The 21,863-nt window shown below is 34.0% G+C and overlaps 1 protein-coding gene across 1 annotated transcript; it reads right to left on the reverse strand.

The window, feature by feature from the left end:
- Positions 1-166: 166 nt before the first annotated feature.
- On the reverse strand, positions 167-16,324 carry LOC145562324 (valine--tRNA ligase, mitochondrial 1-like). Its single transcript, XM_081622556.1, has 21 exons — positions 16,203-16,324; positions 15,740-15,867; positions 15,063-15,125; positions 14,183-14,352; positions 14,033-14,105; positions 13,228-13,293; positions 13,038-13,121; positions 11,231-11,308; positions 11,050-11,133; positions 10,840-10,919; positions 9,260-9,317; positions 8,883-9,185; positions 8,610-8,780; positions 8,037-8,236; positions 6,495-6,897; positions 5,840-6,091; positions 5,241-5,741; positions 4,941-5,047; positions 4,068-4,167; positions 785-930; positions 167-528 (listed from the first exon to the last, which is right to left on the reverse strand). The coding sequence occupies exons 2-21, from the start codon at positions 15,842-15,844 to the stop codon at positions 348-350; spliced, it is 3,225 nt and encodes a 1,074-aa protein (XP_081478682.1). The 5' UTR covers positions 15,845-15,867; positions 16,203-16,324; the 3' UTR covers positions 167-347.
- Positions 16,325-21,863: the final 5,539 nt, after the last annotated feature.

A 21,863-nucleotide genomic window follows, 5' to 3' on the forward strand; every position in this document is an offset into this window, starting at 1 on the left:
TGCTTGAAGAGTAAAGAGAGTACCAAAGGCACATTGACAAGTATTGTTCACAAAGTCGAAAACATGTGTATGTATACTTGAAACAAAATTGTAGATTCCAACAATAATGTATAATGTCATCTGATCACACAACGCTTCAAGTCTTAAGCTCATTTATAAAGGAGGGGAAAAACAACTGCCAATCTGCCATCATATAAAATGTTACCAAAATTTGACCTCATGATCACAAAAAGAGTACAATGTTCAACTTCCTGAATCATTGATACATTGCTTCCATGTAAGTAACAATAATTGGAAGAATGCATAATATAAATCTGAAAAAAAAATCAGCTCTGTATTTCCCCCCTCTATTTCTCCATAGCTGCTTGTGCAGCGATATCTTTTTCAAGATGCTCGCTTGCCTTTTCAAGCGACAAGACCTCTTGGACAAGTTTGGTCAATTTTTCCACATTTTCCTCGTGGATTTGAGGTCGTACCTTCTCTTTGTATCCAGAGGCATCCATCATCTTTTCCAGAGCCTCTCTTTGCCTGTACATCATAAACAGTTTACCATCACAAAGGAAACAAAAGCATCACCCACAAACAGGAATCCTCATGATAAGAAAGAATTTTTTATAGCCCCTAAGAGGTGTTGCACTTTAGACTCCCAAACACGGCATGAAACACTACATGAAAAAATGATATAGGATAACTTGGAAAAAAAAAAAAAAAACAAACAGAAGATGAAATAAAACTAAAACTAAAAGAATGGAAACATTCAAAATATTATTGAGCATACACTCACCTCTTTGTTTCCTCCATCTTCTTACTCAGCTTCTCGCGCTCTACTTCTGCATTAATCGTTCCTTTAAGCTCAAGATAAACACTGATGTATGCATTTACAACATCTCGTGAACATCTGGCAAGAGCAGCTTCATTCTCGTTCACAATCTGCAAAATCCAAGTTATAAGATAAATTGTTATAAACAAAAGCAGTAAGATTCAGCCATGGAAAGATAGTACAGAATAGCAAAAAGGAAAGGATTCCAAGGTCTTCTAAGTCTTCTATCAATAAACAAACAAGAGGGAGTCATTTTGCTTAGAAATTAAAAAGTAAAAAACTCTACTACATATACAATGAGTTGATCATCTAACGGGTCTGATTTTGTTAGATACACTCTAAAAGTTTCTAAGCAAAACATAAAAGCACCAATAAGAAAGCATGATTGTTCTAGGATTGCGTGCAGTCCAATCAATTACCAAGACCGGCATTGACATGAGGCCTTTATGTAAAAGTTCTGTAAAAAAGAGAAAAAAACCAAACAATAGGGCTCAGAGTGGAACTAGTTCAGTTTTCTAATATGAAAAACACAGGAGATCCAAAACTAGCCAAGAATTCCATTGCCACAGGAATCAGGAATGCCTACAGACCTACACTGTTAAGGGGGCTAAGGAAAATTTCAGAAAGAAAAAAAACTTTTTTTATCCTGGAAATTAACTGAGCATAACCCCTGCTAGGTGACAGGAGACAAGGGAGTCTCAGTTTTTTCACCAGATAATTTATCAAAATGTATAGAAAGAGTAACAAACCCCTGAGCTTTACAAGGTAGTACTTGAACACCATGAGGCATAAGGTATAGAGACCAGTATTTGCATCTCTTATGATTTAATTGTCCTATGTTGTGTTTCTAAGGAGTACATCAAATTTATCATGTAATATAAATTTCGATCTGCTAGTCCACATCTACCAAAATATGAATTCTTGTAGACACCTATAATGGTCCCATCCCCTAGTCCTTGCTTAGCTCCCTGTGAAGGTATTTGAAAAGCCTATACCAAAGGGCTGAATCGTGCAATCATATCCATCAAGTGGGTACAGGGTCCAATAATAATTTATATTTCTTGAATATTAAAATGCATATCAATATTATTATAAATGTATATCTAATACAAGAGATTGCAACTTTACAAGCATGCAATTCATGTAAGATGCTTTCCCCTTGGCTACAATTTGAGGAACGATTGGGAGGATTCTTGTGAAGTTACAATATAAATGATTAAAGCTTTTATAATAATTGAATTTAAAAACATTAGTTTCATCAAGCATATTGTATACACCACTATTACACCTCAATGGACATGTTCTATGCTTAAGGCTAGATCTCCAAGAGCCCTAAACTTAGAAGTCTCATTTAAAAGTCTTAAACCATCTTAGCCAATGAGTGTTGAGCCTTAGGATTGTCTCCCATAACGGCATTTTTTATCTTGTCGTAATCAACCAGATCCAAGATATCTAAGAGCCCTAGCCTTACCTCTAATGTAAACGCCTGTCTCCCATAGGGTTCATGCAATTTGGATCAAAATTTTGCAAGTCTTAGTCAGAGTTCTAGAAGGGACTACAAGGCCAATAACCCATGGATCAATAGCCCCAACATTTTTCTAACTAGTTTTGTCCTAAAATAGTTTGCAAGCCAAAAGTTATGGCAGCACAACATATATAATCTAAACTTCCGTTAGGCATCTTTTTGGTTAATTGTTTTGGCTTCTTTTGTGTCAAATTTGTCTAGATCCAAGTCATGATCAATCTTCTGCCTCTCATAGGATTCTAATCGATGGTAACTTGTATAAGATAGGGTCTTAATATATCTATGCTACAAAAATCACCTAATCTTAGGAATCCCAGTCTATCCCATCTTTCTTTCAACTTTTATTCTCTTAGTTATCTTACTCAATCCTTATCATTTGGTTTCTTTGTCAATTTTCCTATTTAATCTAATCTTCCTTGAGTCATGTTTAACTTATCCAATTGAAAATTTGTTATTGTCCCCATTCACAAATTCAAGCATTTTATTTTCTTGACTGTAAGGTCTGTAACCCATTCTTGAAAAACCATCGATATACTCTCCTACTTTGTTAAAAAGTTCAACAGTGACGCTTTGACTCCTCAAAACAATTCATTTCTTTGTGTTTTTCAAGCATCCAACTTGAGCATTCCATATGTTGGAGGCTTGCTTCATCCGAATAATATCTACAGGTTCACTAAGACCCTCAATCAAACTCAATACAGGTCACAAATCCAAGTTGGCGCTTTAACACCCCCCCCCCCCCCCCAAACAATGGCTTTCCAAGATAAATTTAAAAACTTGGAGACTCACTAATCACGATGCCTGTAGTGTCCCTTCTATTTTCTAGATATTATTAAGATGACTATTAGAATTATTTAGAATACATAGGTCTCCATGCCACAATTGGGTTGTATAGGTGAGGGTAATTTGTGCAGCAGAGATTAAAATTCGGTACAAAAGTTCAAAGACAATTCAGTACAAAACCTCAACGACAGATGAAAATGATGGAGGGCTAGATAGACTGGAATCATTAATCAGGAACTTTGCAGGTGACAAACTATAATTGAATCTCAATGAGGGGAGAGGAAGAAATAAAAGGTGAGGGTGATTTGTGCAGCAAAACCTCAAAAACAGATGAAAATAATGGAGGGCTATATAGATTGTTATCATTAATCAGGAAGGTAATCTGAAGGTGAAAACTTACAATTGAATCTCAAAGAGGGGAGAAGAAAAAAATAGCAGGATTCGTCCTGTTTGAAAATATCACCAACAAAAGAAGAGGTGGAAGATCAAAAAGAATGCTGAGCAGAAAAGGTACTTGGGCTTATAAAATTTAAGCAAGTGAGTGATTGAAGCTTTGCAAGAAGAGTTCCAAGACTTTGATCCAGAGTTGCTTCACATTCAAGGATCTAAAAAAACTACTACAATCTCCAACAGTGACCCTGCTTTTCTAGAAAGACAATCCTTGTGAGTGATAGCATGTGTGAAGGTTCCATGAGTATAATTTTAATGGTGTCACAAAAAAATTGCATTTCTATACTGCTAAAAGAATTTGAATAAAGAAGAAAAAAAAAAAAGAAAGAGATGGAATCCTTAACAACACATACCAATCCTCACCAAAAAAGAATAAAAGCAATCGATTGATCAAGAAACACAACAAACCACATGCAGAAAACTTGAACCAACATCTGATTAGGAAAATCATAAAAGTATTTAATCATAAATTTACAATAGATTGCACACCTTTAAAGATGACAGACCAGCAAGTGTTAAAATTTCCAACTCATGACTCCGAACATTGTCTGCAACTTCTTCATTCAGGCAAATTGCAAAAGCTTGTCTCCTGAAGAACACATAAATGTACGCTTGCATTAACAAATAATAAAGATGATGAAAATTATAATAACTGAGGAATTGCAATCTAAGTACACCCCCTCAAGTCCTATATCCCAAAATGTTGCTAAATATGCTTTATACAAAGTTTGAAAAACAAAAATAATAAGGTAGAGAGAAGAAAGTGGCGGATAGATATGGGACCAACTTTAGAGGGGATGAAATAGTATATCTATGTAGCAACTAAATTGGAACGTCTCAAAAAGGAATACATAGACAGTGATTTGGTTTAAAAATAGTGTATGCCACGACATTGTAACTATGCTAGCACTGGTATACAAAAATCATGGTGTTATTAAACAAACCTTTGATCAACAAAGATGCTACAGCTTTTAAAGAAACATGATAATGGAACAGTGCTGGTGCTGGTAAATAGAATCAGAATTTGGGTAGAGAGACAGGTTTGTTCCAGCAGTGGTGGCAGCGGCCATTCCAGATTATGACTTTGGGGAACAAAGGACCCATCAAGCACATGATTGGTTACATATGATTTTCAAAATAAATGGTCAACATATAAGACAGCCTTAGGCACATAGTTCCACAGACTTTCCTTACATATGTATGACTCACCACAAAAAAAAAAAAAAAAATAAATAAATAAATTAATTAATTACAAAAAAAAATTAAAAAAAAATTAAAAAGAAGTTATAGACAGCTTGTATGAACACTAATTTATTAACAAAAGAAGGAAAATGAAGCAGATAATTTGCTTAAAACACTTACTTTTCATGTCTTTCTTTAGCAGGTAATAATGACTTAAGACTCCTCAGAGATTTTACAACAGACTCGGTCAGCTCCATCTCCTGCTCGACACTCTCATTGGTCCAAGACTGCAATATTGTAGTGCAAACAAAAGCAGCTCATCATAAAACCAGTCACAGGATTTCAATGAAAATAATACTACATACAGGAAAGACAAAATAAAACTAATTATTAGAACATTACAGGAACGAAAGAATGCAATTGTTTATGAGTAAGGACCAAACTAGGAAGCCAGAAATACATCAGATTATCAGAATTTACCTGTATAACAGAAGGATACTCGCTTATCACAATAGATTCTTTCCTTATAGAATCTCTTGGTTGAGGAAGCCTCTGCCATAATTCTTCTGTCACAAATGGCATAAATGGATGTAACAGTCGAAGCCCACTGTCAAGGCAAACCCATAATGCATCACGAGCATAACCTCTTGCAGCTGCAAATGACTCCTCATTGCCGGCAAAATAGGGTTTGATTACTTCTATATAAACATCACAGAGCTGGAATTGCCACCATGAATACACAGTAGTAGCAGCATCAGAGAACTCATATGCCTCAAGAGATGATACAGTTCTAGCAACAGCCTTGTTCAGGACAGAGAGTATCCACTGGCAACTGAATGGCATGACATTGGGATCTATACTGGTTGGAGGAGAGTAATCATCCCCAAGTTTGCTCATAGCAAACCTGATAGCGTTCCACAGTTTATTGCACCATTGACGGTACCCAACAACCCGTTGAATATCTAGATTTATTTTATCAGACTAAAGTAGGAAATATCACATCAGTAACAATATAAAAATAATTCCCGTTCAAACAAAAATTTCAATCTTTCAGATAGATTATGGCATTTTGCACAAACCTGAGCAGTATATGAAACAAGAGCAAAGCGAAGAGCATCAGCACCACATTCTGGAATGCCATTTGGGAAGTCTCTCTTCTGTACATCTTTGGCTCTGGAAAGCTCACTGGGATCCAAGTTTCCTTCCTCCAGTCTCTTCTGAAGATCTTCTAGAGAGATCCCATTTATAACCTCAAGAGGGTCCACAACATTCCCTAATGATTTTGACATCTTACGCCCATGTGCATCACGGATCATGGGATGAAGATAAACCTACAAAGTTCAAATCATTATCTTTACAGGGCAACACTATATATAAACACACCAATCAAGTTAACAATAGGTGAATTAGTAATAGGCCAATCTTCAATAGGTCAATACAAAACATGTCAGTCATGTGTGAAAAGCACATGTCAAGATCCCCTATCATGACGAACTAGCACAGCACTGATATTTGAGCTCTTCTATTAGTACAAAAAAGGATAACATCCTATAATCAATACATCAAAGAAAATACTGTCCTTCCCTTGCAGGATGAAAATGCAAAGCAGCAAATACATATACTGATATACTAACTTCATACAATCTAACACATAAAACAAAGAGAACCTTCATGTCAACATGCAGCCATTAATATATAGCATCATTGCCCAATAGACCAAGAAATCAGGTTTACCTTTCTAAAAGGTACATCCCCTCCAAGTTTCATCCCCAACATTACCATCCGAGCGACCCAAAAAAAAAGAATGTCATGTCCAGTTTCAAGAACTGAAGTTGGATAAAAATTCTTCAAATCATCAGTCTCATCTGGCCAGCCCAAAACAGACAACGGGAAGAGACCAGAGGAGAACCAAGTATCCAGAACATCAGGATCTTGAGTAATCTGAAACTTCTGCCCAGCAAATTTTCTGGTAGCCGCAGCTTGTGCCTCTTCCTCACTTCGACAGACTACCCAATGATCATTATAAGCACCCAGTTCCTTCAGTTCATCTTTCTCCAATGTAACATACCAAGCAGGTATGCGGTGGCCCCACCAAAGTTGCCTAGAGATGCACCAGTCTCGAATATTTTCAAGCCATCTGCAAAAAATATGACTCTTATCAATAATGAAATATAAACACAAAAACAAAACAAAAATTAATGAAAGTGAAAGGATTTGGAAAGGTAGCTACATAGCCAATAACAATTATTATGATAATAATAACACAAAAACAATACAGTTATCATAAACAAGCTTCACCTTCACCATGATACGAAACCAATATATTAAAAAAGAGTGCATTTATTTTCCCTTCAATTATTGATTTTGGAAAGGATACAAAGGAGAGCATTTAGAGCAATGCTTCCCTTCTCTGTTTCTTGAAAAGTGAATTCGGAAATTTACACTCCCAGTTAAGTATATAATCCCTCTTTATTATTTTCCTGCTTTAACTTTTTCCCAATTTTTGTTAACACCACATCCATCTTCCACTTTCTCTCTTCTACTCTATCCGCCTTTGATTTATTACCCATGAACCAGCCACCTTATCTTAAATATTTTAATTGGCCTGCATACCTCCAGCAAGTGGGTAGAAGAAAAATAAATGGGGTACGTATATATGGGTATACAAATAGCTATGTACTTCCTCCGTTCTCTATCACTCAGTTGCAACTTTTGTAAATTTGCACAATTCATGTTTGTCCATTTGACCATCTTTATTGATTAATATGCTGGGATGTATAGTCATGTTAATCTTGTTAGATTTGTATCAAATCATATTTTCATAATATAAAATTTTCCATAAATTTAATTAAGTATAATTAGAAATAAAAAAGGGTTAAATTTATGCATTGACAAGCGTGAAACTCAAAACTTTGAAACTAAAAGAGAATGGAGGGAGTAGAAGTCTTGCAGAACAGATAGATTAGAAATTAATGTATTGTCTAACTCTGCAATTGGAAAAACTACTGATTACTTCTTCAATTGTCAAATAATTAGAATGTTGCAACAAGTCACTACAATGCGATTATAGTACTACTGCCAACTTCCAGGGAAACAACAACAACAACAAAAAATAAAATAAAATAAAGTAAAAAAAAATATCTAAAAAAAAACACTGCACCATTACAATGCGATCATTATACTACTATCACCTTCCAAGGGGAAAAACTCTATCAATATCAATAATCTTGACATAATGACAAGCAACATATCAGAGAAGATAGAGATTTGACATACCTTTTCCAATCAGCTTCATAGGTTTTTGGGATGATCTCAATCTTTCTGTTATCATTATCAAGAACAGCATCAAGGGCATCCTTAGCCATAGAGCTGCAGTTGACATACCACTGAGGCTTTATCAATGGTTCCACAACATCATTACTTCTTGAACAAATTCCAAGACGCATCTCATTATCCTTAGCACCTCTATATAATCCCTGATATACATAGAATTCTAAGATAAGAAAATTTGAATATGTATGCAAAAAAAATAGTTTAGCACAATACATGCCAGAACAGTCGACACTGAACAGGAGTTATGAAAAATGAACGTGCTGAGCACACTAAAAGGAACGAATAAGGATAAGATTTTGCAAAATGACAAATGAACAATGAAAACAAGTACACAAATTTTCAAAACATGTTAAACTGACTAGCCATAGGGCCTAGCTCCTCCGAAACAGGCTTCCTGACTATGCTAAATTGCTAACTAGGCATCAAGATACAACAAACTTCCCCTATATCTATCACAGACATTACACTCAACAGACACAGCCACAATAAGCAGGGAGGAGATCAGAACAACCATACCTTCTCTTCCAGTGCTTTAGTTATTGCTACACGAGCTTTAAATCGTGGCAACCCTGCAAATTCTGGCCCCCCATTGCTGTTTATGTTCCCATCATCAGTGAAGATGTTAATGAACTCTAGTTGGTGACGTTTCCCAACCTCAAAATCATTAGGATCATGGGCAGGCGTGATCTACAAAAGCATGAAATAAAGCATTTAAAATTCACAGAAATCAGAGGGAAGGGGGCAGAGAAGATCAAGGTAGAAAACATAAGATGCAAAGGGAATTCATACCTTGACAGCACCAGTCCCAAATGCTGGATCAACAAGTATTGCATCACAAACAATTGGGATTCTTCTTCCATTAAAAGGATGTATGGCCACTTTGCCATGCAAATGCTTGTACCTGCTATCATCAGGATGTACAGCAATTGCTGTATCACCCAACATTGTTTCCACTCTAGTAGTGGCAACAACAATCTCACCAAGATTATCTTCTAATGGATATGCAAATGATGTCAAGACACCAAATTCTACAAGATCTTCGTATCCAGGAACTTTTCTCACGTCCCTTCCTTTCAGATCAACGTAGTCCACCTAGAAATACCACATGTCTTTTAGAAAATGGCAGAGAATATCCAATAAGCACATCATGGAAAGAAAGAACAAACCTCAATATCAGATATTGCAGTTCTCAACACACAATCCCAGTTTACCAATCGTAGATCCCTAAAGCCAACCACAACAAGAAACAATAAATTAAAAATAAATAAAAATTCACATCAAGATTCATTCTGGTACATTTCCAACTAAATGAAATATCCTAAAAGTACATTTTAAGCTGAGCTTGTAGGAGGCTGGAGCTTAAATTCATTTGAAGTTAAGCCATTCAGATATCATCAACATTTAGCAGAAGAAAGAATAATTTGGTCAAAACACTGAGTTCCATATATATTATTACATGTTAGGACATCTTCAAAAGCCAAGCAACCGAGTTTACTTTTCATTAAATTGACTGCAAGATGCAGGATCTTCAGGATATAAAAAAATGAGTTGAATTTTAAGTATATTGCTATAAAAGAAAATTTGCTAAATGTCGTGACAAAATGTCAAATGATACAGTCAACCAATATTTTATTAATCAGTTTTGGCAACTTTATTTTAACTGACTCTAGGAAAATCAAATTTCATAAAAAAACAAAAAATTTAATTTACTGTTTTCGTTTTAACAATACAAAAAGTGATAAGAGAATAAGGAAATGTATGTAGTACAAAACATTGAAAGCTTCTCTGAATGGTCAAATGTACCAAGAATAGGATACCAATATATCAAAAGAATTGCAAGAAGTTGTAAAGGGAAATATTTAAACAAACTATGACGATGAAGCCATTAGTGTCCAATATTGATAGAATCATGATTAAAATAAGGACTGCACTTACTGAACCACAGATAAGGTAGCATGGGCCATTCAGATCTTTCATTACATCAGTATCTAATATTACCTCCATTTTTTTTTTTTAGTTGACACGTATTCCTTTTTAGGAAGTTTATTTTTAGTTAACATGTTTCCTTTTTGGATAAATTTTATACTTTGCATTTACTAGTCTACCCCACTTGCTTTGTCATTCTTTCTCATCTCCTTCATATGTGTGCCTAAATTGAAAGTGTCAACTAAATAGAAATGGAGGAAGTAATATGTAAACACAACCTATTTCCACATAACCTGTGTTCAGGAGATGTAAATTTAGGATCTGTACAATTATAAACTCAAAATACTCTCAATCTCCACTCTCCAAGGATTTAGCATTCATCTATTCTAAAAAGGATATAAGTATCACATATGCCATGAACAATAAACAATTCAGGTTTTGGTGGTTAGTTATTCTGAGGATGAGGTGTTATTGCTTACAGTAACTTTGTTACTATTCTTGATTATAAATGAAATTTATTTGTTGCCAAATAAATTTAAATATTCAGGTAGATTTAATCTCCAGTAATTAGCCTGAGATGTCCATTAAAAATTCAATATTCAAATGTACAGTTGTAGTGTTGTACACTCAGTAGACAATAATTGCTTCAAACTCCAAATTGATATAATTTCCCTACTTTCAGCTCATTTAGAGGAAAAAGAAACACATTGCTTCCCACATCAAGGCTAGTGTTCCAGCTAGAAGCAGCCTCCACTTATCAGTTAAAAAAGGAGCCAGAAATGCACCACAGACGCCAAGCAAATCATCTAGTCGAACATACCTATAGATCAGACCCTCATTGTACAGCCTCACAAATGCTTCTGTCACTGCCTTTGATCGTTTCTCATCCATTGTGAAACACTGCAGACAATAGAAAGGAAGAAAAGAAAACATAGATGAACAGCCAATATACATATACATCAATTGCTCTAAACAATTAAATCAGAAAAAATAAAACGAAAACGAAAAAAAACAGAGAAAAAAAAAACACCTCTCTGGACCAATCCATGGAAGCACCAAGGCGACGCTGCTGCTTCAAGATTTTGCCACCATACTCATTTTTCCAATTCCAAACCTTGTGTTACAAAAGAATAAAGAAAAAACAAGAATTTCACCTTAGCTCATATTTGACAATAATAATATTAAAATGGAAAGAAAGGACAAGAACTCACTTCTGAAACAAACTCTTCTCGGCCAAGATCATGCCTGGTAAGCTTTCTTTCACGCATTATCTTTTTTTCGACAACTACCTGCAAAATTTAACAAATCAATATAGTCCAGCTTTCTAGATAACATGAAGATCATGCGGGCGCAGATTGGCAGATATTTAAACTATAAAGCTGTGAGCCAATCATGAACAGTGCTCTTCATAAATGTTGTGATGTAAATTTGAAACAAAAAGAAATTAAGAAAACCAGCAGAAGAATTGAGCTTGTGAAACAGCAGAGCAAAAGGCGCCAGATAATATAAAGACAGGTTTAGAGCCAAGAGATCAATCAATCAAAGCCTTAATCCCATAAGTGGGGTCGGCTACATGAACCAAAATTGATTATAATAAAGCCTTGATTTTTTCTCCACTCTCTTGTGAGGGGCATAAAGGCTTTGGTCCATTTCAACCCCTTTCAAGCTTCAAGTTTTAAATTTAAGGGAGCTGATTTAAGGCAATGTTTTCAGCGTCTTAATAAATAAATAAATTAACTGTACGAAAAGAATATCAACAGCAAAGAGATACAATTAGAATTTACACGATCTTCAAAATAATCAGAGACTAGCTTAAACAGTCAATTTGGGAAGCTGAAGTTAACAAGGAAAACTACATGTAAGTGTAGAAATAACTGAATTTCCCAATAGTGAAATTTTGTTGATTCAGGGAGTAAATCCAAAAACATTATGAAAATCTTGTTGTATTGGTTTATTAGTCAATAACTAATTTAATATACCAAGTTAATCAAACAAGTATCTTTATAATTAAAAAATTGGTTTTAGAGAAAGCTTTCACATGTTGGTGCTGAACATTAAGACGTGAGGACTTTGCCCTTTACATTACCAACTACTTTGTGTAATACGATACACCAGTGACCGAAGTTGGAATATAAGGGTATATTCTAACCCTAGCAACTATTTTTTGTAATAGTTTAAATAGTAGCTATGGCTAGAATATACCCAAGATAATCTCTAAACTTTGCATAAATAAGAAATCAAAGGTCGTAGTTAAAGTGAGAGCATTTGTGTAAGCTAGATCTTTAAGAAAGCTTTGTGCAGACAATATGTTCCAAAAGGTCTTGCTCACATGCCTTCCTTGATTTGAGAAAGACTTTGCAATCTACAGAATTGCAGCTGGAGATTATATTTTGCAGAATTAGTGCAGGGAAAGAAAAGTTACTTTGGAAGCCTGCAATAACGAGACAGTGTTGGAGGAAATGGCTGCATATTTTATGGTGCTGCCACGTGATCTATTGCTGGATTAAGCAACTTTCTTAGCTTCTTTATCGGCCATAGCAGCCAGAACTTTCCTAAATTACTGTATTGGAGACATAAGGAGGACATGGGCTAACTTGTAGTTTTGACTTTCAGTCTCATTCCAAGGACACCTAGTCCACCTGATGTGTTCTTATTATTGTTTGGGCAAATATTAACAGCCTTCAATATTTTATCTTCTAAATAAATATCAAAAAGGAAAGGAGGGACCAAAGGTAGTAATTATTAACTGGTGAGAAAATTATTTTTTGAACATAATAAGAACTTGTTTTTTTAAAAAAATGGATGGGGTAGCATAGTTTTTATGAATTTTAAAATAAAATACTCTTGAGGATTGCATTAATATTCAAATTTTGAATAAGATACAAAAACAGACCTAAGGGAGCCACAGATAAATTAGGATAGCTTTCTTATCACAGTACTGAACAAACTGGTAGGGCAACCTTTTCCGTGGCTCAGCAATAAAAAAATCAAACAAAAAGACAGTATCTTAAATTTAACCTGTGTTGCTATCCCGGCATGATCCATTCCAGGAACCCACAATGTATTGTAGCCAGACATTCTCCGCCAGCGAATAATTGTGTCCTGCATAAGATTAGGTTAGTGTCTCATCTAACAAACCACTGTCATAAGAAGCTTCGCATACAAAACACAAAACGACAGAGAGATATTAAAGGTATAAAAGCCAAACCTCAATTGCACCAGTAAGAGCATGACCAATATGAAGCGCCCCCGTCACATTTGGCGGTGGAAGAACCTGCAAGACTCAAAACAAATCGATGTTGTTATAAGATTAAATCCCAAATAATTTCAAGGTAGGTTAGCCACCTAAAGGGCGATAATAAAACACTAACAAAGCGAGTTCAATGTTTCAGTTGCACACACAGATGAACAGGTCACACAAGCACAGGATTGCCAAAGGCTACTATTAATTACTTTATTTCTAGCAAATCCAATGGCAGCATGATTAAAGAAAATTGAACTAGCCGCAGAAAAAAAATCACACACAAATGACTGAAACAGCCAATACTGTTAAGGCAAGACCCCTGACTCCATCACCTTGCTAGAGCTCCTCTATAAACATCAACGTAAAGTTGGATTATTTGTTATGTTTGTATGCTTAAATTTCATTTTGAATCCTTCTTCAGGGGAAAATCTATACTAGATGCACGTACAAACACACACATTAGGTTGGCCCCAAAATGACAATTTAACACTTTCTAATTTTTTTGTATGGCTCAATCAAGCAATGGCAAATGAGGAACTGTTTCCCCGAAAACCGTTTACGCCCAACCAAACAGTCAAATTTTATAAAATAAAGTAAAAATATATGAACAGCTGCTTCCATACCAGAAATTTCACTTTGACTTCCATTAGGACAAAGGATAAACAAGTATATAGTGCACAGCATGGAATTCCCTAAGTATATAGTTATAGCACCCCAAATCTACAAGACTCTAGCAAACAGTTCAATAAGCCAAATAATGAGCACTCACAATCACAAAAGGTGGTTTTGAGCTATTAGACTCTGCCACAAAGAAGCCAGAGTTTTCCCACCAATCATACCATCTGCACCAACAATTTGCAAAAGAGATCAGCACACAACAAAAATTATTCAACTGGAGGCTTCAAATAACATTACTCACGATTTCTCCACTACAGCAGGAGAATACTGCTTTGCCATTAAACTCGAAAGCTGCTTCTTCTCACCAAGTGACGTCTCTGGATCTAAAAAACTCACAGGATCCTCTTCCTTTGCATCCTTCTTTAAGTTTTTCTTTTCGGCCTTCTTAGAGGTGTTACTTGCTTGTTGTGTCTAACACAATTGTATCACATGATTAGGCTTAGCCAGATTTATTTACCAGCCACATGTAAAAACTTATACATAGTCCCTTAGGAATTATCAATGATTTTTTTAACTTTCTCCGTTCTCTTTAGTTGCAAAGTTTTGACTTTCACATTAGCCAATGCAATTTCAGCCCTTTATATCTCTGATTATAAATAAGTAATAAAAAAATGCTCGTACTTCTTTAATTCTATTTTAATCGCAACATTCGGAATTTTACACAATTCAAAGTATTCGCACACACTCTCCTTCGACTGTATTTTGTGATTTATACATTAGAAAATATATTCATGAGTGATTTTTTTTAGAATTATCTCAAAATGTACTTTCAAAATATTAACTTTTATTAATTTTTATTAAAGTGCAACTTAAGATATTAAAGTTATAAAATGAGTATTGGCAAACGTAAAATCCCCAATGTTGGATTAAAAAAGAATGGAGGAAGTATAATGCTTTGATTTTGTGCAAATATAAATTGAGATGAATCTAATAAGATCCCACATGAGTATATTTTGCCTAAATGCCCAACATATAGATCAACAAATATGGTTAAAAGAGATAACATGAATAATGCAAATTTCCAAATGTTGCAACTAAAAGAGAACGGAGGAAGTATGTCGAATTGTACAGCAATTTGGCTTCTTTCATATATACATACAAATTAAGATAGAAGCGTATACCTGCAGTTTGGCAGCTTGTGCTTTAAGAGCTGCCTTCTGTTTTTTTAATTCTTTTTCTTTTGCCTTTGACAAGAAAAGGTATCATTGCAATTTAGTGTCATGCCACAATGAAGGATCACAGCTATAACTAATTGTTTATCAGAGGAAGAACGGAAAAGCAGAGAGATTCAAACAAATCAACACTCAGCAGCAGATATACAAACTCAAATGCCAGAGAAATGAGTACGGAAAAAAATGACAAGCAGAAGAAAAAATAATGACAGGAATAGTTAAATCTCAACCTGAAATGCCACTCTAAAAAGGATGGAAACATTGAACGACATACACTCAATGATGCATACCCAATTACTTTATACATCCAATTGCGATTGTGCCAATATAAGGGTCTACGCCTAACAGAAGCAAACTTTAAAGTTTTGTCTAAACTACAATAGAATTGTTTCGACAACTCCACTCTTTCATTCTGAATCAAATTCCCTCCCTCCCCGCTCACCAACAAACCAAAATAGTAACAATACTTTGCTTTAGCATAAACCATTTTCAATACCACAGTTTTAATCATGCAAAATAATGATGTAGCAAATTATCTTATTTCAATACTCTTAAACACCTAAACCTTAATTCCTCATTACCGAATTCATCAATCAAGGCAATTAACATTCACACACACTACTGACCTTCTCTTCCTTTTTCTTTTTCCTTTCGAGCTCTTCGGCCGAAAGGACCGGGCCCGTCCCTGAACCAGGGCAAGAACTTTCATTTTCAAGGTTCCGTCCCGACATTAGGAGATCGTATAAACAAAAACCTGCTACACATTGGCAACCAAATGTAGCTTAATTATCAAAGTAAACCAATATCATAGTTCAATGACTTCAACCCTAACATTAAAACTAAAGGATTCTGCAACACTTTAGCAACTAAATTTGATAGCTATTAATCCACAAATTTAATAGAAAAAAAAAAATACATTTGATTCAATTATCAATTAGGCTCGTAATTTTCTCTCTCGTTAGTAATTAGAAACAATAAATTCAAGTATTCGAACTTTGAATTTACCAACCGACAATTAAATTAAATTAGATGAACAATAAACCCTAGATTGTGAAATTGATATGATGATTACAAAAAGAAACAAGTTACCTGAGAAGCTGCTTCAGCGGAGGAATGAATATGAAGGCGCCTCAATGGAGTGGAAGAAACTGAGAGAGAAGGAAGTAGGGCTTCAAAGGGATAATTTCTACGGAGTATTTTCTTTTTCTTTTTTTTTTTTTTTTTTTTTTAACCGTTTGAGATTAGTTAACTGTAAATCCCTATTCACTCCACTTTATTTCAGATTTTCAGTTGGCTAAAAATAAGTTCAGTGAAAAAAAAAAAAATTAAGGAATCAGTAATGATAATTTTAGTTCAATCCAAATAAATCAAGTTGAGTAAATATAATTTCAGCTCAATATAATTAAAGTGATGTGAATGATCGAGGCCTAACTCCTAATACTCAATTCCTTTCGATAAGATTCCTTAAAATAAATAAGGAAAAAAAAAATACAATACTACCTCAGTATCTCATTACCTTGGGTTAAAATTAATAGCATGTTTGTTTGTAGGGATTATTGGTGGGATAAGGATTTATACCCTCATGTCCCATTATCCCTTGTTTGTTTGAGGGGATACAAGTTATTCCATATAAAAGGGATGGAGACTAAATTGGGGCTTATCCCTCTATTTCTATAACAAGGGGGGCAAGTATAAGGTTTGAAGATAAAAATTAAAAGGTAAAGACAAATTTGCCCTTAATGAAAGGGAAGGAAGAGGAGAGAGGAGAAAAATTAGTAAGGATAGTTAAGTAAATTTGCTACTTATCCTAATTTAATTCCCAACTCATTCCAAACAATAGATATCATAATTTTATCCTTATCCCACCTAATAATTCCTTACCTTTATCCTACTTTCTTATCCTCATCATCCCTATTCCTATTGTCAAACACCCCGTAAGGGTGTGTTCTATTCACCTGATTTTCACTGAACTAAACTTATTACACCTGAAATAAGTGAAAATAAGGTGAAAAGAACATACCTTAAATAATGATGTTGATATACTAGTATTTTGTACGTGCTAGAATTTTGTATAGATGTTAAGGCCAGATTCAATCACTTTGGCTGTATTTGGTAACTAGTTTATTTGAGTAAAATTAGCTTATTTGACCAACATTAGCTTATTGACTATTAAATAAGCTAGTTCAAGGTATTTGGTGGAAAGCTTATTTAAAGAACTTATTCCACTAAATAAGCTTTTTTTCAAAAAGGAGCTTTTTCAATTAGCTTATTCAATTCTTATGGTGAAATGACACTTATACCCCCATTTAATTAAAAATCCTATATGAATTACCTACCCCACAATTAACTTATTGGTATTTCACATAATCAAACAGCTTTAAAAAATCAGCCTTTTACCAAACACTTTTCTACAATAAGCTAATAAAATGTGTTAGTCAAATCAGTTAATACAATCAACTAGTTAAAATCAGCTAACAAAAACAGGTTCAGCTTTCAGGTTTCAGCTTTTCCCCAAACACGACCTTTATTTTTGCTAAATTTAAATTATTTTTACCAAATAATTATTTTGTTGGAGTTAAATTATTTTTACTAAATTGAAATTATTTTTACTAAATAAATTATTTTTTGCTAGACTTAAATTATTTTTACTAAATTGAATTTATTTTTGTTAAACTGATTTTTTTTTACTAAATTGAAATTATTTTTGTTGAATTGAAATTACATAAACTTATTCTCTATTATATTTTTTTTCTTTGAATTGAAATTATTTTTACTGATTCTCTATTATATTTTTTTTTCTTTAAGGTTATTGATTTTTACTGAATTGAAATTATTTTTAAAACTTATTTTTACTAAACTAAAATTATTTATATAGATCCTGAAGAAAAAAAAAATTCTGTTTTTTTTTTAGAATACTTCATGTGTATATATGTTTATTTTAACCGAAATTCAAAATTATATGTGTATCTTATTGTTGGCTTAACTCCATTTAATGGTTTTTTTACATTCAACAATGATTACTTAGCGGAGGGTTAATTTACAGTTATTTGGCCGGATTTCTATAAAAAGTGGGGAAAAAAAAAAAAACTTAAGTACTTAAACAATAAAAAAAAAAAGTCCACAACTTAGTACCTATGTATGTTATTAACTTCCTATACACCATATAATGTTATTTCACGTACATAGTATTCTAAATTATTGCAATACTAGTCTTATTCATTTATTTCTTATTGCAGGATTAGCTTCTTGATGTGATAAATTATTGTATGGATATTTGAAAGTAAAAATCCATTAGAAGTCAAGGAATTGATTTAGAAAAAAAAAAAGTTTTATTTAATGAGATTTCTATAGGTTTGAATAAAGGTAGGTATTTTAGATACTCTTTATTATTATAATTAGAGTGTATAGAAAATTATATTGTACTAGTTTTGTGCCCGTGCGATATCCGGATTTTTTTTATTAAATTTTAAGATAAACTTTTATCCATATGCCAAATGTTAAAATATATAATTGATAAACAAAATTAGATACAAATTGATGTGTTTTTTGTGACAATTTAAATAATGTAGTAGGTACGTTATGACTAATAATAATATTAGTGAAAATGTTCGAGTAAAAAAATTATTAAAAAAATAGCAAAGTAAACTTGAAATATTAGAAATTTTTAAAAGTGAGCCAAAAATTAACCAACTAATAAAATGTTCTAAGCTCGTTGGGTTGATCCGAAGTAACATGTCTCGTAATGACCCGTGACCCGACCCGATTGATAGGTCTACATATAGAAATAAAATTAATATTAGTTATAATCTTATATGTTTTTTAAATAAAATTATAATTTAATTTGTACATATATTGATATTTTATTGAAAATAAAACTCTAAACTAACATTTTATCCTAAGATTTTATCCAAATTTTATTGAAAATAAAATTTTAAATTACCTTTTTTTATCCTACAAAATCTATCCAATTTTTTATTAAACAAATAAATCATATATTTCAAAATAATAATCTTTATACATCGCCAATGTGGCGCGAAAATTGGTGAAAAGTTGGGACGTCAAGTGTTATTGTCTCATGGTCTGACTAAAAATAATTTTATATATAAAGCTAAACTTTTAGCCAGACCACGAAACAGCGACACTTGGCATTTCAATTTTTCGCCAAGTGTCGCGCCACGTAGGCAATAATTAATATGCCATGTAGGATTGATTTGAATAATTTTTTTGTAGAATAGGATAAAAATTATCTTAGAGTTTTATTTTCAATAAAATTTGAATAGATTAGAATTTTATTTTCAATAACATACCAATATTTTTATACAAAATGGTGGATCTAGAAAGGTACAAAAGAAAAAAAAATCAAAGAGACCTGTTATTATATATAACCGTTCTCTGAAGTCTTAACATACAACTAGCCTTTCCCTAGATGTTCAGAGAAATTGAAAAGAGATCTATCATAGCTTCAGACATCCGTTCTTTTTAGTTGTACATTTCTACTTCTAATTTTTTTTAGATTGTTACGTGATTATTAATTTATAAAATACCCATAGACGAGCAAGTATGATTGTCAATTGATTATTAATCTATTATGAGTAGAACATTCTAATATTATATATATTTTAGATAAAAGCTTTATTTTAAAGTTCAATAAATAACCCGGGCATCGCACGGAACACAAAACTAGTCTATATATATATATTAAAACTCATGAGCCCGCCACGTGTCATCATGACTAGGCAGATGACGTGGTGCCATGTCATTTATTGAGTAATTATTATAACCCCCAATTTAAGAGGAAGTTTAAGGTGATTAATCACCGTCATTATTCTCTTCATAAGTAACTCTCATAACCCCCTATTTAAGAGGATGTTTAAGGTGATTATTCATCTCCCTTGATGTTTGGGATTCTTCTGCTATGTTTTTTCATGTTTCTCTATAAATAGAAGAAGCCTTTTTTATTTTTTATTTTATTTTATTTTTTTCTAGATTTTTTTACACTTGAAAAATACATCAAGCACAATAGTCTAAACACATTCTCTATTTAATACAAGTTACTCGACTCAAAGCTTCCACCCAAAAGTATCTTTGAGTGGAAGTGGTATGTTAAAATTAGGGTTCGTGCCGACGAATACAATTGAGCACCTTGGTTGCGTTGGAAATTCGTTTTCAAGTCAGTGATTTGCATTACAACGCACCGATATTGTTCCATTATTTGTGAAGTTATCTTTTTTATCTTATTTAAATATTTTAATATTGTTTGTATTAGACTACTCCTTTATTTACAACAAATGTAACTAATTTAATTTATATTTGTATTTTATCACATAATTTTTTAATTATAAAACCTCATTTATAATTTACATATAATGACCTGGGGCATTGCTAGACCAAAAAGGGTAAAAACTAGTTTAGCTTTATATATTAGTTATGAAAGTGCAATGGTGAAGTTTTTTTTTGTAAGATGGAGTACTAGAATTTGAGAATTAGACTTGTGGAGCCATGTCATTAAAAGCAAATCCTAAATTTGTGTACAGATTATTATTATTATTATTATTATTATTATTATTATTATTATTATTATTATAAAATTTCAAAAAACCTACAAAGTCGATCAATTTACAAGAAATTGGAGGGGAGCCGAGATACAATCTGGGCCCCCACCCCTCTAGCTATTGCGAACCCGATCCTGCTGAAGATGTGAGCAGCTGCACGAGCACCAATATCCGGAGTCTTAGCAAACGCCTGAACCCGCTTCAGCAATGCAATAGCATCCTTCTCTAATTCCCCCAACGAAGAAAAGGAGAAAGGAAGAAAACCATAGCCAATAGCCCTGCAACGCGCCCCATACTTGTCCCGCTTCCGCTGAGCCGCCGCCGACACAACACGACCAGGAACGAAGTCAGACAATCCCGATTGCGTTAAAGGTGAAGACCCCGTCAAGTCAACACATACATCAAGGCCTCTATCCCAAGAATAAAGCAACACATCTGCTGGTCGAAGAGCCCCGTCGTTCCCTCCAGTCAACCCAACGTTAACCTCCTTTTGAGCAGAAATCCCAGACCGAAAACAAATAACAACAAGGGTGTCACGAACAACGTTGTGCCGATGTTTTATACCCACCATCCCAACACAAGACACTGCATGATCCCCATAAATATCCCCGTCAAAAACCCTTGAGCAAGCTGAACACGGTGTTGAAACGGAGAACAAAGGAACACCCAACCGGTAGAAAAGAACACTACGGTAAGTCTTACCATTCATAGTCTGACCCAAACCCGATATCGGGACCGTCCGCAACCAGGCCGAAAAGTGATCCCCCTGCTGGGACTTCCATAAGGCTACCTGACGCGGAGTTAAGGAGAAAGTGGAATCCGCAGATGTAGTGACCTTCGTGAAATATATATCTGCTAACTTTTTCATGAGTCTGGGGGCAGCGATCTCACTAGGATTACTCAAAAGGTCAGTCTCCACAGCTCTGTTAAAAAGTCTAAGAGCACCATCGAAGGCCGGTCCTAGACCAACAATACCAGAATTGCGAAGAAGCGTAGCCTGAAGACCAGAAGACTGCAGACGCGATGCAAGGAAAGCATAATGTCGAACATCACCCACCGAATAGACACCCAAACCACCATAAGAAAAAGGTAAGGTGGCAAGTCGCCATTGCTAATCACCAAAACCAGGCCCCGAAGCTGTTACAATGCGCTCCAAAGAAGCCCGAAGGGCCATGTCAAAAGAAACCTGTGCTGTTTC

This window comes from Chenopodium album, chromosome 10 (genome assembly GCF_948465745.1).
Source record: "Chenopodium album chromosome 10, dcCheAlbu1.1, whole genome shotgun sequence".
Classification (NCBI taxonomy): Eukaryota; Viridiplantae; Streptophyta; class Magnoliopsida; order Caryophyllales; family Amaranthaceae; genus Chenopodium; species Chenopodium album.

Excerpts from the sequence above, each read along its gene's own strand:
- LOC145562324 (XM_081622556.1), bottom strand. The coding sequence starts at position 15,844 with ATGTCGGGACGGAACCTTGAAAATGAAAGTTCTTGCCCTGGTTCAGGG. Across the intron at positions 6,092-6,494 it reads GGGATGTACCTTTTAGAAAG|GTTTATCTTCATCCCATGAT; the intron begins GTAAACCTGATT and ends TGAACTTTGTAG. Across the intron at positions 4,168-4,940 it reads GCTAAAGAAAGACATGAAAA|GAGACAAGCTTTTGCAATTT; the intron begins GTAAGTGTTTTA and ends TGTGTTCTTCAG.